The sequence below is a fragment of the Dipodomys merriami genome, unplaced genomic scaffold, assembly GCF_024711535.1.
Source record: "Dipodomys merriami isolate MVZ:Mamm:240054 unplaced genomic scaffold, mDipMer1.0.p SCAF_19, whole genome shotgun sequence".
Lineage (NCBI taxonomy): Eukaryota > Metazoa > Chordata > Mammalia > Rodentia > Heteromyidae > Dipodomys > Dipodomys merriami.
Window position 1 is genome coordinate 13358775 of NW_027203270.1, and position 15004 is coordinate 13373778.

The 15004-nt window shown below is 47.4% G+C and overlaps 1 protein-coding gene across 15 annotated transcripts in view; it reads right to left on the reverse strand.

The window, feature by feature from the left end:
• The window catches only part of Myo18a (myosin XVIIIA), a 107212-nt gene that overhangs the window by 55403 nt on the left and 36805 nt on the right, over window positions 1-15004 (reverse strand). For 2 of the 15 annotated variants that reach the window (XM_070027355.1, XM_070027353.1), the window contains exon 1: window positions 1416-1502. The exons of 12 other annotated variants lie outside the window; for them this stretch is intronic. In XM_070027355.1, coding sequence (XP_069883456.1) covers window positions 1416-1487 — 72 coding nt within the window. In that variant the 5' untranslated portion in view covers window positions 1488-1502. Of the gene's footprint in view, window positions 1-1415; window positions 1503-9633; window positions 9694-15004 lie in introns of those variants that run through there. One more of the 15 variants, XM_070027356.1, reaches the window with a different exon arrangement.

A 15004-nucleotide genomic window follows, 5' to 3' on the forward strand; every position in this document is an offset into this window, starting at 1 on the left:
TGAAAATAGGCCAGGGACAACTTCAAGAAGAAGGAAGTTCTTGAAACCCCAGGACCCTGGAACTCCATGCCCACAGGGATTATCTGAAGAAGGCTACCCACAAGCAACATCATGGCCTTAACAATTAATGCATAGTAGACAGAAAAAAATACAGCTAACTTAATTCATGCCAGTCTATAAGAGTCATTACCTGCTTAGACATTAAAAAAAAAAAAAAGCGGTTTGAACAAAAAGGCCCAACCTAGTGACTGAGGAGAGGAAATAACTCCAGTGTAGGGAGACTGCTGAATTCAATGTAGGGTGAAAGGGTGGTTCCCATCAGGAGGGCTCTGGTTTGTTTCTAGATCCTATGTGATTTCCCCCAAGTTGGACCCAACATCCTCCCAGACAGACTGCAGAGCTCCCACTAAAGCAGAAGCGTGGCAGATACGTGGTCAGAAGACCAGCCATTTTCCAACCTCAGGGTCATAAAACTGCCAACCAGGCAGATGAGTGAGGGAACCCTAAGGTTAAGGGTGGGGTGTGGAAGAAGGAAAGATGCTACAGCTTTGGATACTGTGATCGGGGATTTGTGCCAGAGCCTGCCTAGGAGCAGGAGTGGAGATGGGGGTGGGGGCTTTCATCAGACAGATGCAGGAGTCAGGACAAACAACTGAATACTGTAACTGTCTGGGAAAATGGCCTGGTGATATGGAAGGTTCTTTCAGTTCACAGGCTTCCCCTCTTCTAGAGCATCTCTCCCTCCAAAAGTTCAGACAGTCCAAGAGGATTTATTTCCCTTCTTTCCTCAGTCACCTAGGCCTGATTACAACACAGCCCATTCTCAGCATACCTTGCTTTCTCTGCATAGTGGAGTAGGAACCCAGGAAGAAGTCCTGGATTCCTCATGGAGAAGATCCATAGAAACTATTAGGAATCAATTATCTACTGGGGGATTTATGGCTTTCTATTTTAAACCAGAGTCCATGGACAATTATTGAGCTCCAAATAATAGTGCTTGCACCACTGGCCAGCCTGATGGCTGCTGCAGTTTTAAAGCTGCATTTTGTCCTTAGAGCTGTATTCAGTGGACTCAAGCTTTAAAGTTGGTTCACCTTACCATGGACAGAGGAGAAATGGCAAATACTCATCAGAAGGCATCCTACTCCTTTAGAAATGAATTGGTACAAAAAAAGACAGGGAGGAGGTAAGTAGCAAAGGAATAAAGCATGCTGCCTGTCCTCCCTCCCCCGCCACACACACACCCTACCACCAAAATCTATCAGCCCTCTCCCACAGATCACACAGTGCATTAGCCCAGGCACAAGGGTTAGAAGACAGCAAAAGTGTATGCAAACAACACAGTTACGACACACAGTGCTGTTAGCCTGGGCTCAGGCATGGCCCGAATTCCAAATTCACACCACGTCCTTCACCAGCTTCAAATCTATCCTCCTTCCAGTAGCTTGAGTTTGGGACCCCAGACGTCTGGCCCAAGGGTAAGGCATTAGGAACACTGGTTACCCCCTCAAGTGTCTGGGACACTGGGCCCAGTTCTGAGCTCAGCTCTGGATTTAGCCTCAGGCTGACTCACGGTCTCCCTCCCCCGCCACACACCCAGAGGGCTCAGGCTGCTGTAGGTCACTGCCCAGGCAGGGATTGTACTTGGGCACAAAGGCACACCCAGGTCTGCCATGGCTTGAATCACTCTCTGGACCCAGGCACTAACTGGCCTGCCTCCCACCCCTCCACCCCTTCTACTCACCTCAGCCCCCAGACCAGACTCAGGGAGATCCAGAGGCCTCGGAGCCAAGCCTTTCCCCGCAGCCCCTCCACAGCAGAGGGAAGGGTCAGGGAGGTCAGGGTTGCAGGACAGGGAAAGGGTGTGGAGGGACAACCGTGGACAAAAGGCAGCTCATCTTACCAGAGGCAGCACTCAGGAGAGGAGCATGACTCAGCACAGGAGCCCATAAAGACAGGAGAGAGTTCCCCAGCCCCTGGCAAGCCTCCCTGTACCCCCAAGTGCAAACACATGCCCCAAACCATCTCGAGCTTCCAAAACTCCCTCTCCCACAAGCCAGAATCCAGCCTGCAGACACATCATGCCAGGCACATAGGGAAAACAAAGATTTTGAAATCCAACTTTCCTTTTGCTCCCAGAAGGCGAACCTTGAGGAAAAGGCCATGGTGCTGAAGGCAGCCTGCAGCCTGCACACTGGGTCAGAGAAGAAATAGGGGCTGGGTCTCTCAGGGACTCAGAGTCTTCCTAAAAGCCAGGACCCACGGGGACAAATGCTGTGGGCAACAAGAGGAGAGGAGAGATGGGGTGGAGGAGGAGATCATGAAGCTCAGAAAGTCTAGAAGAATAAGGGCTAAACTGCTAGAGCAAGGTGAGTGTGCAGAATGGAGAACTTCCTACTGTTGGAGAACCAGTGTTCTCAAATAAGCCACTTTGTCTGTCTGGAGAATTAGGAGCTGGACTTGTCTGGATATAGTTAATGTCCTTTCCAGATCTAGCCCTTAGGAGTCCGGGTAGGGAGACCCTGGTTCCCCAGGAAGGAGATTAAGGTAGGTGCTCTAGCACCCTAGCAATTTTGCCTTCTACTTGCAACCCAGTTACCTGCCAGGGGTAAGCAGCCCCCTCTGCAGCTCAGACACCCCAACTGGCCCTCTTGATAATCAGCTAGCAGAACCTCCCTAGCTCAGGCTTTATCCAAAGAATCACTTCTATTCACTGGCGTTTATTTGCTTTGTTCTTATAACTGCTTATGGTGAATCATCAATTATTAGATTGCTAGAGCTGGGCACCAGTGGCTCATGCCTATAATCTTATAAACCTACCTACTCAGGAAGCTGAGACTTGGAGGACTGAGGTTCAAAGTCAGCCCACGTAGACAAGTTTGAGAGACTCCATTTCCAATTAACCAGAAAAATGCCAGACTGAAGGCATTGTTCAAGTGGTAAAGTGCCAGCTGTGAACAGAAAAAGCTAAGCCATAGCAGGATGCTGTTAGCTTACTTCTATAATCCTAGCTACTCAGGAGGCTGAGATCTGAGGATCCTGGTTCAAAGTCAGCCTGGGCAGGAAAGTCTATGAGACTCATCTCCAATTAACCCAGCAAAAAGTGGGAAGCAGAGCTGTGGGTCCAATGGTAAAGCTCCAACCTTGAGCAGGAAAATCAAGCAAGAGCACATGGCCCTGTATTCAAACCCTAATACTAAAATAAAAACTACTTCTTGGGGCTGGGAAGGTGGCTCAGTGGTAGAGCACTTGCCTTGCATGCTCGAGGCCCTGGGTTCGATTCCTCAACACCACATAAGTAAAAAGCTGGAAGTGGCACTGTGACTCAAGTGGTAGAGCGCTAGCCTTGAGCTGAAGAGCTGAGGGACAGCACCCAGGCCCAGAGTTCAGGCCCCACGACCGGACCCAAAAAAAAAAAAAAAAACTACTTCTTGAGCCATGCTTTAGCCATTTTGTTTTTGTTCTGCTTTGAAAACAGGTCTTACTAATATTGCCTGGGCTGGCCTCAAGCTCAAGAGCCTCATACTTTTGCCTCTCAAGTAATTGGAATTAGGGTGTGTGCCACCATGCCAGGCTTCAATTATAGTAGCACTAGTAGTTAGTAGTAAGTAGTTGTGGAGTTTGAATTCAGGGCCTTATGCTGGCTAGGTTGGTGCTTTAACCACACCTCCTGTTTTTGGCTGGTTATTTTTGAGATAGGGCCTCACTTCCCACCCAAACACGTACCTGAGTCTCCATCGGCTTACTGTAAGCTTCCAGTCATTGCTAGAATCACAGGCATGTACTATCCTGTCTAGTTTCCCCCGATAGAGATGAGTCTTGTGTACTTTTCTGCCCTAGCTGGCCCGGTACCATAATCCTCTTGTGTAGCTTAGAATGGCAAGTATAGGCCATGGTGCCCAGCTATGTGTTGAGTTCTCTCAAACTCTTCTGCCTGGCAACAGCAATCCTCCCATTGTCAACCTCCCAAATAGCTAGGATTACAGGTGTGAGCCACTGATGCCCAGCTTTTAGTTCATCTTTTTGGATAGTGTCTTGTACTTTTTATCAGACTGACCTCAGACCATTATTTTCCTACCCACTCCTCCTCCTAAGTAGCTGGAGTTATAGATGTGCGCTACCACACTTGACCTCAATTAGTTTTAATTGGTTTTGTTGTCTTTCATCTTACTACTCTATTAATATGATAGAGACTTTAAACTTGTTTAATTAATTCATTTGCTCTTTGATCTCTGTCCAAGACTTCCTACTTTTCCAGGGAGAGCCCATATGGTCCAGAAGGACATAGGCTATTAGATACCAGCCTGTTCCCCTGCATCAGCTATTCCTCCTTCCAAACCCATGTGTGGGGCTTTCCCCAGAGGAAATTCTCTATGCCTTTTATGCGGAATTGCCTGGCTAGTTCCCCTCTCTTTTTTATCGCAGCATTTTAACTAAGCTTTGCTTAGGATCAAGAGCAATCTTTATCCAGTACAGAACCAGTAAGGAATTTGGGCCCCAAATGCAATCGTAATGCCTCTTTCATAGTAACCCCCACAGTGGGTACTAAGGCCTGTGGAACAAGGGTGCTAAGAGTCAAGGCCTCTCATGCCCATTTCCCTGTAGGGTTTCAGCCATTTCCACCATTACTGAATATAGAATGCCTACAAAGAGATGGGCCCTGAGCCCTGTATAAGGAATCCAACATCCATTTTCTTTTTACTTTTCTTTTTTCTGTTCCTCTTTCCTTCTTTACTGCCTTGCTCTTTTCCTTCCTTTTTTCCTCTCTTCTTTCTTTGTTACTTTTTTTTTTTTTTTGCCAGTCCTGGGCCTTGGGCTCAAGGGCCGGGGCACTATCCTAAGGCTAGCAGTCTACCACCTGACCCACAGCACCACTTCCAGGTTTTTCTGTTTATGTGGTACTGGGGAATCGAACCCAGGGCTTCATGCATGCTAGGCAAGCACTCTACCATTGAGCCACATTCCCAGTCCCACTTTCCTTTTTTTTGGTAAGTCGTGGGGCTTGAACTCAGGGCCTGTGCACTGTCTCTGAGCTCTTTTGCTCAAGGCTAGCGTTCTACCACTTTGAACTGCAACACCACTTCAAGTTTTGTGGCGGTTAATTGGAAATAAGAGTCTCACAGGAACTTTTCTGCCCCAACTGGCTTCAAACCCTGATCCTCAGATCTCAGCCTCCTGAGTAGCTAGGATTATACTCGGCTTGTTACTTTCTTTTTCTGTCTTACTATGAAGCCCAGGCTAGCCTCCCACCTTAGCCTCTCAACTATTTTGGGACTACAGATATGCCACCATGGTTGGCTAACTCAGATTTTCTAGAGTAACTCTTCCAAAGATCTCATGACATGAGAACTATTATTTCCATTTCACTGATGAAGAAAGGGTCTCTGGAAGGGATTATGTTACCAACGTAATAAAAGGTGGGACTTGGATTTAAACCCAAGTGGGTTTGACTCCAAGGCTACTATTCTTTTGCTATCATGGTATGTTAGGCAAGCACCAGTGGGGCTCAGGCCAAATCTAACAGACACATTTCAGCAGCATAGAGGTTTATAGGAGCCAGCTTAAGCCAAAGCATGGGTTGATAGTGTGATGTCCACCAGTATACAACTTTTCCAAGTGGGGTTTCTGGACTTGCAAAGGAAAGACCTTCACCATGATGCTGCCACACTCTTTTGAGGCTCTAGCCATCTCCTCCTTCCATATCACTTCTGACCTCTTCCTTCAAGGGAACAGAAGAGAAACCAAGACATTTATTTACTTATTTACTCTGAGGTAAGCCTGAGAGAAAGCTATTTCCTACTTGTCTCTCATGTAATCCTTATAACAATCTGCTTTCTAGGTAAGGAAACAAAAGAGTAAGTTGCCCCGAGCCCAATGACTAGTAAGTGTCAGGGCTGGGATTCACAATCCACATGGATCTTGATGAGCTGTTTGGGTGACTATGTCATTCCTGGATTATGATTTCCTCCTGGGCAGGATTCTGTCTTACCAGTCATACTGTAGGCATTTAACAAGCATGACAATGTGGAATAAGGGTTCTTGTCCCAAACTTTCTTCCCATTTGATCTCTTTCCTCATAGAACTACAGAGAATAACTCTTGTCCATCCCTATTCCCAGAGAGGAGGCACAAACTAGGGAGCTGTAATCTCTAAATTTAGCGACAATAAATAGATATTAAACTCCACGGCCCAGGATGAGTTAGAGGGGAGGGACAGTTAGAAATTGTTTCCCTACTGTCTGTGGAACCATAATAGCCACAGAATGCATCATCCTCTGGTCTCATCACCCTGTCTTCAGGAATGCATGTCCAATGAGCTGACTTTAAGAAACAAAGAAAGAGAAAACCTTCAAAACCCAGGCAAACACTTTTGTAGAAATCCTCTGTTCAACAACTCCAAATTGGAAACCATCCAAGTGCCTAAATCAGGATCAGTTAGGTAAAAACAAAGCTTTTGTCCAACACATTGCTGTTGTCATTTAAACTGACAAATACGTGAATAATGCAACATATGGAAAACTCCTCATAAAATGACATCAATAAAAAAGCCAGAACCTAAATAGTATGTTAACAATGATTACAATAATCATAAATTGTATGAATTAGACCCAATAGAGACACTTGGTATTATCATAATGCATTTGTTACTTGCATTTGTTGCCTATTTTTATTAAGATGGCTAAATAGCCAATTAAAAAAAAAAAAGAAAAGGAGATAACAGCCAGAAGCATTTGTTCTCAAAGAGGAAAAAACTAAGAAATGTGCTAAGGGACCATCTATGCTCAGCCCCAGAAGGTGCCTGTCAGGGATCAGGGCCAAGCAGGGTTTTACCCCCATGGAACCAGCACAAACCACCTCCTTTAACTTTCATGCTCTATGTCTCTCACAAAAAGAAAGGGGAACGGCTAGGAATGTGGCTTAGTGGTAGAATGCTTGCCTAGCATGCACAAAGCCCTGGGTTCAATTCCTCAGCACCACATAAACAGAAAAAGCTAGAAGTGATGCTGTGGCTCTAGTGGTAGAGTGTTATCCTTGAGCAAAAAGAAGTACAGGGATGGTGCTCAGGGCCTGAGTTCAAGTCCCAGGACTGGAAAAAAAAAGAAAAGAAAAGAAAAGAAAGGGTAGCATAAGTGCATTTCAGAGATTTCAGAGAATAATGCCATCCAATGGGCAGCGCTTCAGACTTGCAATGCTCAGCCTAGACAGATATAGAAGTCTAGGCTGCCCAAGCCAGAAATCCACACACTGCTAGCCCTAAGAGTGGCAGGTAACTCAGAGAGAGTGAGTGTGAAGGAAGCCAAGATGTCACTTATGGCCCAGGTAACTTCCCAGCCTCTCTTCCTCTGCCAACCCTGACAACACCTGGGCCTTCTCATTCTGAGGAGAGAAGGGCATGGAATTCTCCCTTCTTTCTCCCTTCTTATTCTGAGGCATAGAGGTCCACTTGGAGGAGATCCTCTTCCTTCCAGCCTCCACCTAACATCAATAAATGCAAGGAATTGGATTGGGGAGGAGGAATAAAGAGAAGGGAGGAAATAGTAATATTAGCAATAAACTGTGTGTGTGTAAGTATGTTGCTGAAGTTTGAACCCAGGGCCTCAAGCATGCTACACAAGTACTCTACCACTGAGCTATACACCCAGCCCCAACAGTTTCTCTACACTAAACCATTTACAAGCATTATCCCTTTTGGTCCCCATAATGTCTCTTTTAGAACAGGTATCAGTCTGAGCCCAACTTTACTGTTTTTACCACTTAAATTTTTTTTAGTGGCTTAGCCTGCTTATTTGGCTAGCACTCTATTACTTCAGCCATATCTCCAGCCCTTGCTTTTTTGCTAGTTATTTTGGAGATAGTGGACTAATAGTGGACTAATAGTGCCCAGGCCGACCTCTAGCCACTATCCTCCAGATCGCAGCCTCTCAATTAGCTAGCATTACAGGCATAAGCTATTGACCCCCCAGTAATGAGTCCTACAAAAGTGAGCAAAGGTGACTCAGAAGGTCAAGCTACTTGCCAAAGGCGTCAAGGTAGCAAGTGGCAGATCTGGGACTCACAGCAAGGTCTGTCCTCTATCAAAAGTTTCCAAGGCTCACTTTAAGGGGGAAAAAGAAAAAAAGTCAGTCCTACTCCTGGCCTCCATTTTCCACCTACACTGTGGTCCTTGTCCACAGCAGCTGCCAGAGCAACAGCTTGGGTAAAAAGCAGGGTTTTCCATGCTCCTCCACCCACAGCCTGAACTTGATTTGCACAGAGCTGCTTGAAAGGAGGAGGAGCTCTGCAGACAGTGACCTGAGGGCCACAATGCCTGCCAGAGGAAGAAGGAGACAAGAGCTGGCTAGGGACATTCTGGCTCTTTTGGTCCAGTTTCTACCCAGAGCCGGCCCTGGCCCCAGGCGGAACAGAAAGCTGTGAGCACCCCCAGCCATTATGGGGGCCCCACTGCCAGCCAGCCCAGAGGAAGCAGGTGCACTGGAATGGCTTCCTGCTGCCCCTGCAGTTGCAGAAGGCCTGGGGCTTCCTCCTCCAACGGCCAGGCCTACTGGAGGCCTCCCCTCCCCAGAGACGTTTATTGCCTGTCTATTGGGCACTTTGCCATCCGTCTGGCCATCAGCATGTGTGGCCCTGAATCTATGATGGACCCAGTGCAAGTGACCCAGGGGTGTAGGATGGAGTAAGGAGTAGCACCCAACTCTCAGGGTGAAGAGTTCTGACTCCACCCATCCTGACCACACACTCCTGGATACTAGTGTCAGTGTGGGGGCTGGGTACAGGGCAGTCCCTGGGCACAGAGAGAAACAAATGCTCATGGGCACTTTTCAAGCTCCTGATACACCTCCGTACTGGGCCAGCCCACATACTCTGCCAACTGCTGACTCAATTGAAAACCTTATCCTTAATGGCTGGGAGGAGTGGGGTGGGGGGAGGGGAGGGTTAGGGGGAAGAACAGGATGGACTGAGAGAAGGCAGCTATATCTTTCCTCATTTGCTTTTTTAAGGAACTGACTTCTCTGGAGTAAACTCTGCTTTTAAAAGGGGGACTCACAAACCATCAGGGCATCCTCCAGAGCCATCTGAACCCCTCCTAAGTGTCTTATGCATAGGAATGGAAGAGGCCATGCTGAATATCCTCTTGGGGACAGTAAGAAGAGTGGTCCCTGATGATTCCCAGGAACATCTTCTCTCAGGCCCCTCTTGCCTATCTAGCCAGGGACAAGACATCTGAAGGTCTGGGGCAGGGGCGGGGGCGGGGGGGCGGGGCTGGAGTTTTGGGGCTTTGGAAGAAAAAAAATAACGGCCTCCAAAACACTAATGGTTGTGGGAAGGCGTGTCACGCCTGGCTGTGGGAAGGCAGTCTCAGGAAACTGAGGTTTAGAACATAGCACCCCCTCCAAAGCACCCAAAGTCACAAGTCGGGCCCTTGCCTCTGAGGGGTTCTGAGGCTGCCCTTCTAACTGGGTAATGCCCTTTCTGCCAAGAGGCTGAGAGAACCCCAGGGCAGCCCCACCCCAGCCTACCCATCTACTTGGACCACATCTAGGGAAATAACAATGTGCTCCTCCTTTCCTAAATGGGGAAATAGCATGAGAGGCCCTGGGACATTTCCGGGGTAAGGGATCAGAGGGACACTCACCCGCATGGCCAGAGCTGGAACAGCCTAAAGCAAGGAGTCTCCTCTTGCTGCTGCTTGGTTTGCAGCTCAAAATAGCACAGGCTGCAGCCCCGCCCCTGGTCCCCTCCCTCCCTCTCCCCAGGCCCCTCCCGCCACAGCTGCCCAACCCTGGCCCAGCCTGTGGAAACAGCAGAGCCCGGAGGACGGAGGAGGACTTGCGGATTCCAGGTATGCCCGGAGCAGAACGCGAGGGCAATGTGGCCCAGGTGGATGGGAGGAAGGAGGCTGAGTAAGGGCATGGGGTCTGGGCAGCAGTGTGAGAGGAGTAGGGGCAAGAGGCAGAGAGGGTGGCACTTTCCTTCTGACACACACACCCAGGCTCCTGGACAGCTGAGCTGATACGGCCCCTAAAAATAGCAGAGGAATTTGAGACCTGCAGCCCCCGGCCCCACAGGCCAAGATCGAAACAAGCACATGCGCATACATACACACACACACACACACACACACACACACACACACACACACACGCATACACATACACACACCAGCATACACAATCACAGCACAGTGTTCCTGAGAATGCACATATCATAGTTCTACTCCTACCATCTAATAATTATTGCAGCAGAGACGGAGACAGCCACCAACGCCACATCCAACACAGCAGACAAGGCCTACTACCCACTTTGCCTGCACATCGGACACATGGCAATCCTGTAAAGTCCAGCAAGAGCAGAGATCCACAGAGCCCTCCACTCCACCTCCCCCAAGCACTCCCTCACTGGAGTAACACACAGGAGATGTGCAGAGAATCAATCGTCTCTCTCTGTCTCTCTCTGTCTCTGTCTCTCTGTCTCTGTCTCTCTGTCTCTCTTTGTCTCTCTCTCTCCTCCCTCTCCCGCCCCTCCATCTCAGTCCATTCCCTCAGCCAGTAGCAGCATAGACACAGAAGGTGCGGTGGGTGGGGCAGGATGGGTGGGCCTTAGCCCTGCAGACACAGGAAATCATGGGTGTCTGACCAATGAGCAACAGCTGCCAGTGAACAGCCAGTATTCTTCAAATGAGAAATCCTGGCCTGGCTCTGGTTAGTGCCACAGGATGCCCAGAGCGGGGCTAGGGATCCCCTGGAGGTTGAAATGGGAGCTGGGACCAAGATGGAAAAAAAAAATGAGCACCCCCCCCAATAAAAAAGGACTACAAATAGAACCTTAAAAAATAGGAGCTCAAACAAGGTAAGAGATGACACTGTTCAAAAAGAAATGTACTCAATACATGACTTATGTAACTATACATCATCTTTACAATCAAAAGAAAATTTAAAAAGGAAGTAATCTTAAAAAAAAAAAAAAAAAAAAGAGCCGGGCGCTGGTGGCTCACGCCTGTAATCCTAGCTACTCAGGAGGCTGAGATTTGAGGATCACGGTTCAAAGCCAGCCCGGGCAGGAGAGACCGTGAGACTCCTATTTCCAATAAACCACCAGAAAACCGGAAGTGGCACTGTAGCTCAAGTGGTAGAGCGCTCGCCTTTAGCTGAAGAGCTGAGGGACAGCGCCCAGGCCCAGAGTTCAAGCCCCACAGCCGACAAAAAAAAAAAAAAAAAAAAAAGACCAAGAAGGTCCTATTTCCTTCCATAAGAAAAGAAAGAAAGGAGTAAGGGTGCTGCTTGGATGCCCTGAGGGGCAGATCTACCTCCCAGACCAGGCTTTCAGAAACAGGCTTGTCACTCATGGCAGGTTCTAACAGCCAGGAAGTATGTAATGCTTTTCTCCCAGAAAAGATTGGTAATCACTGCCCAAGAGGACCAAACCAGCTCTCCTCCTACCTAGCCAACACTATTCAAGTTGCCTAGTCACACTGTGAGCCACACAGGCTATTAGAATATAGTGCTTGTTCCTCTGCTTTCCAGGGAGTGACACTTCTTCCCAGGGAGGCCATCTGGTCCTTCCAGAAAACATGCAGTGTCATAGGTTCCTACATCCCTACAGCCTCCTTCACACAAGGGTGCCAACTCCACTGTCCACTGAAAGACCCTGAAGGAATTGAAAAATACTGAGGACTTGAATACCACCCTTACCCTCTCAGTTTGATTTACATGGTCTGGGACAGAGGCTTGAGCACTGGGATTTAAAACAAAACAAAACTCCCCCAGATGATTCTTTTTTTGTTTTTGTTTTTGTTTTAGAGACAGAGGCTTGCTATATACCTTGATGACTATAGCAGCTTAGCTTCTACCCCATCAATCCCACAGGCTCCCTCAGAAGGCATCAGCTCCCATTAAGGTACTGCAGCCAACCTGCAATCTCAAGTGTGCTGGATGCAGGAAGGCCAAGATGTCCCTTGTAGCTGTACATTTGCCTGAAGCTTTTTTTCTTTTGTCCAGGTTCAGGGCTTCAACTCAGTGCTTCACGTTCATGGTCCTCTACTACTTGAACCATACCTCCAGTCTGGCATTTTGCTGGTTAACAGAAATAGAGTCTTGCAGATTTTTCTTCCCACAAATACTGAGCAGACTTTTCTGGCTTCAAACAGCAACCTTCCAGGTCAAGATGTTGAGTAGCCAGGATTACAGCTGTGAACCACTGGCACTCAACTTGTACATTTGCTTTTTAGGTCTTTTGTCCCTACAATGTCAGGCTGTCAGCTGTCACTCGCCTGACAGTGTGCTGTATCAATCAATCTCACTTCCTTCCAATAAGATATTTCTGCCAAAAGCTAGAAAAGTAGATAACTAGTAGGCCTGCCAGAAGAGTGTGAATGCAGAACAAGTGGATGTCCATGAACCTGCAGGTTATCCTGTAAGCAAGGGACCTAGGTTTTCACCCAGGACTTAGGGTCCTCTGTTGTGATTATTTGATGGCTTCCTAAGCCCATTGCCATTCAGCAGAGCTCTGAAATATGGCTTCTGGTCAGACACAGTAGTTCATACCTATAACCCAACACTCTGGAAACTGAGGCAAGAGGACTGTAAATTCCAGGCTATCATAAGAACTTGTCTCAAAAAACAGAAAAGACTTCTGCCTGTTAGAAGCATCACTTTATGTGTAGTCTTGTGCTATTACTAGCAACCATTTGCCCATCCACGCCTCTTTTCTATTCAGAATGCTAATTTCTGTCAATTCTTTCTGAGAAGTTTGGTGACCAACGAGATCCTCTCAAAGCACCTTCATCTCCCATAGGGAAAAGAGAAACCTGCAGCCAGGAAGCCCTTCAATTTCATTCCAACCACAGACTATCCCTCTATGCCCAAAGGTGGGCACTGTCTTAACATGGTCACATCTATATGAGTTGAAGAAGGCTCTGCAGGCCTTGCGGGTGCTCCATTGCCAGCGAGGCCATCCTCAGGACCCTCAGTGTCTAACCACAGCCAGAATCTGCAATCTGGTCCCTCCTCTGCAATTAGTCTCCCTCACTTCTCCTGGCTCTCACCTATCCTAGATCCCTCTCCCCATATCCGCTGACGGCACCACCACGGAGTCTGAGCCACCATTCCCTCCTGCGTGCCAAGCCCTCCCCATCCCCAAACACCAATCTCAATCCTACTTCCTTCAGGAAGCCTTTCCTGAAACCCAACACCCAATCTAGAAGTATAGGGCATGGAGCAGAGACCTAGCAGCTGCATACGCCTGGGGCTAAATCCCAGCCCAGATCCTTTCTTTTGTGTGACCTAAGGGAAAATCACTTCTTAGACTCTCTACCTTTCTTTTTTTCTTTTTTCTTTTTATTTGGTTGGTTGTAGGGCCACGGGGCTATCCTTGAGCTTTTTGCTCAAGGTTAGTACTCTACCACTTTGAGTCACAGTGCCACTTCTGGTTTTCTGATGGTTAATTGGAGATAAAAGATCATAAACTTTCCTGCTTGGGCTAGCTTCAAACCCCGATCCTCAGATCTCAGCTTCTTGAATAACTATGATTACAGGCATGAGCCACCAGTAAACAGCTTTTTTTTTTTTTTTTTTTTAAGCCAGGTACTGGTGGCTTACCCCTATAGTCCCAGCTACTCAGGAAGCTGAAATTATGGTTCAAAGCCAGCCCAAGCAGAAAAATCCCCAAGACTCTCATCTTTAATTAACCAGCAAAAAGTTGGAAGTGAGATGTGGCTCAAGTGGTAAAGCACCAGCCTTGAGTGAAAAAGCTGAGCAATAATGTAAGGCCCTGAGTTCAAGCCCTAGTACTGGCACCAAACAATAATAATAATAAAAGTAATACTTCAAATTTTTTAAAAATGCCACAACAATGGTTGTTAAGAGTAGAAAAGCCAGGGGCTGGGAAGGTGGCTCAGTGGTAGAGGTAGAGTGCTTGCCTCGCATGCACTGGGTTCAATTCCTCGGCACCACATAAATAGAAAAAGCCGGAAGTGGCGCTGTGGCTCAAGTGGCAGAGCACTAGCCTTGAGCTGAAGAGCTGAGGGACAGTGCCCAGGCCCAGAGTTCAAGCACCATGACTGACACCCCCCCCCCCCAATAAAAAAGAATAGAAAAGCCAGTATATGTAAGCTTAGGCTTGGCAAACTGTTAAGCAGTGACATGATTAACATCAATAAATTCTTGTAAAAGCCCCCAGCAAGCTGGGTGCCCGGTGGCTCACACCTGTAATCCTATCTACTCAAAAGGCTGAGATCTGAGTTTCATGGTTCAAAGCCAGCCCAGGCAAAATATTCCTCCTGAGACTCTTATCTCCAATTAACCACTCAAAAACTGGTGGTAGAGCTTTGGGTCGAAGTGGTAAAGTGTTAGCCTTGAGCAAAAGAGCTCAAGGACAATGCCTCAGGCCCTGAGTTCAAGCCCCACCACCAACCAAAAAAAAAAGGTAAAAATGCACAGTGCTCACTGTGTGTGTATAAACATATCTCATACACAGTAAAGGCCCACTGGGTCTAAAGTCAGTTGATTCTAAAATCAGCATCTGTGGCAAAAGTAGGGTATAGTAAAAAACAGACGATCACTTAAATTGCTCACAAGGTATGGTGCATGCTGCCTTACCCAGTTTCACTTTCTAGTTTCAGTTATCTGTGGTCAACTGTAAGTCTGAAAATATTAAATCAAAAGTGCTAGAAATAAACAATTTCTACATTTTAAATTGCACACAGTTCTGAGAAGCATGATGAAATCTCACATAATCAAATCTGTCCTATTCAGCACATGGCTCTACACTGCACATGTGACCTGCCTGTGACTCATGCAGTAACTATCATGGTTATGAGCCCTTGGTCACAGTACACAGCACTGGGTTCAAGTAATCCTCATTCTACTTCCTAATGGCCCCAGGGATGGGACTTAGCTCAGTGGTAAAGAATTTACCAAGCATGCACAAGGCCCTGGGCACAGCTAAATAAATATATGTGGTTGGGGGAAGGTTATTGAGAGGCATAGTGACTCATACCTATAATCAGA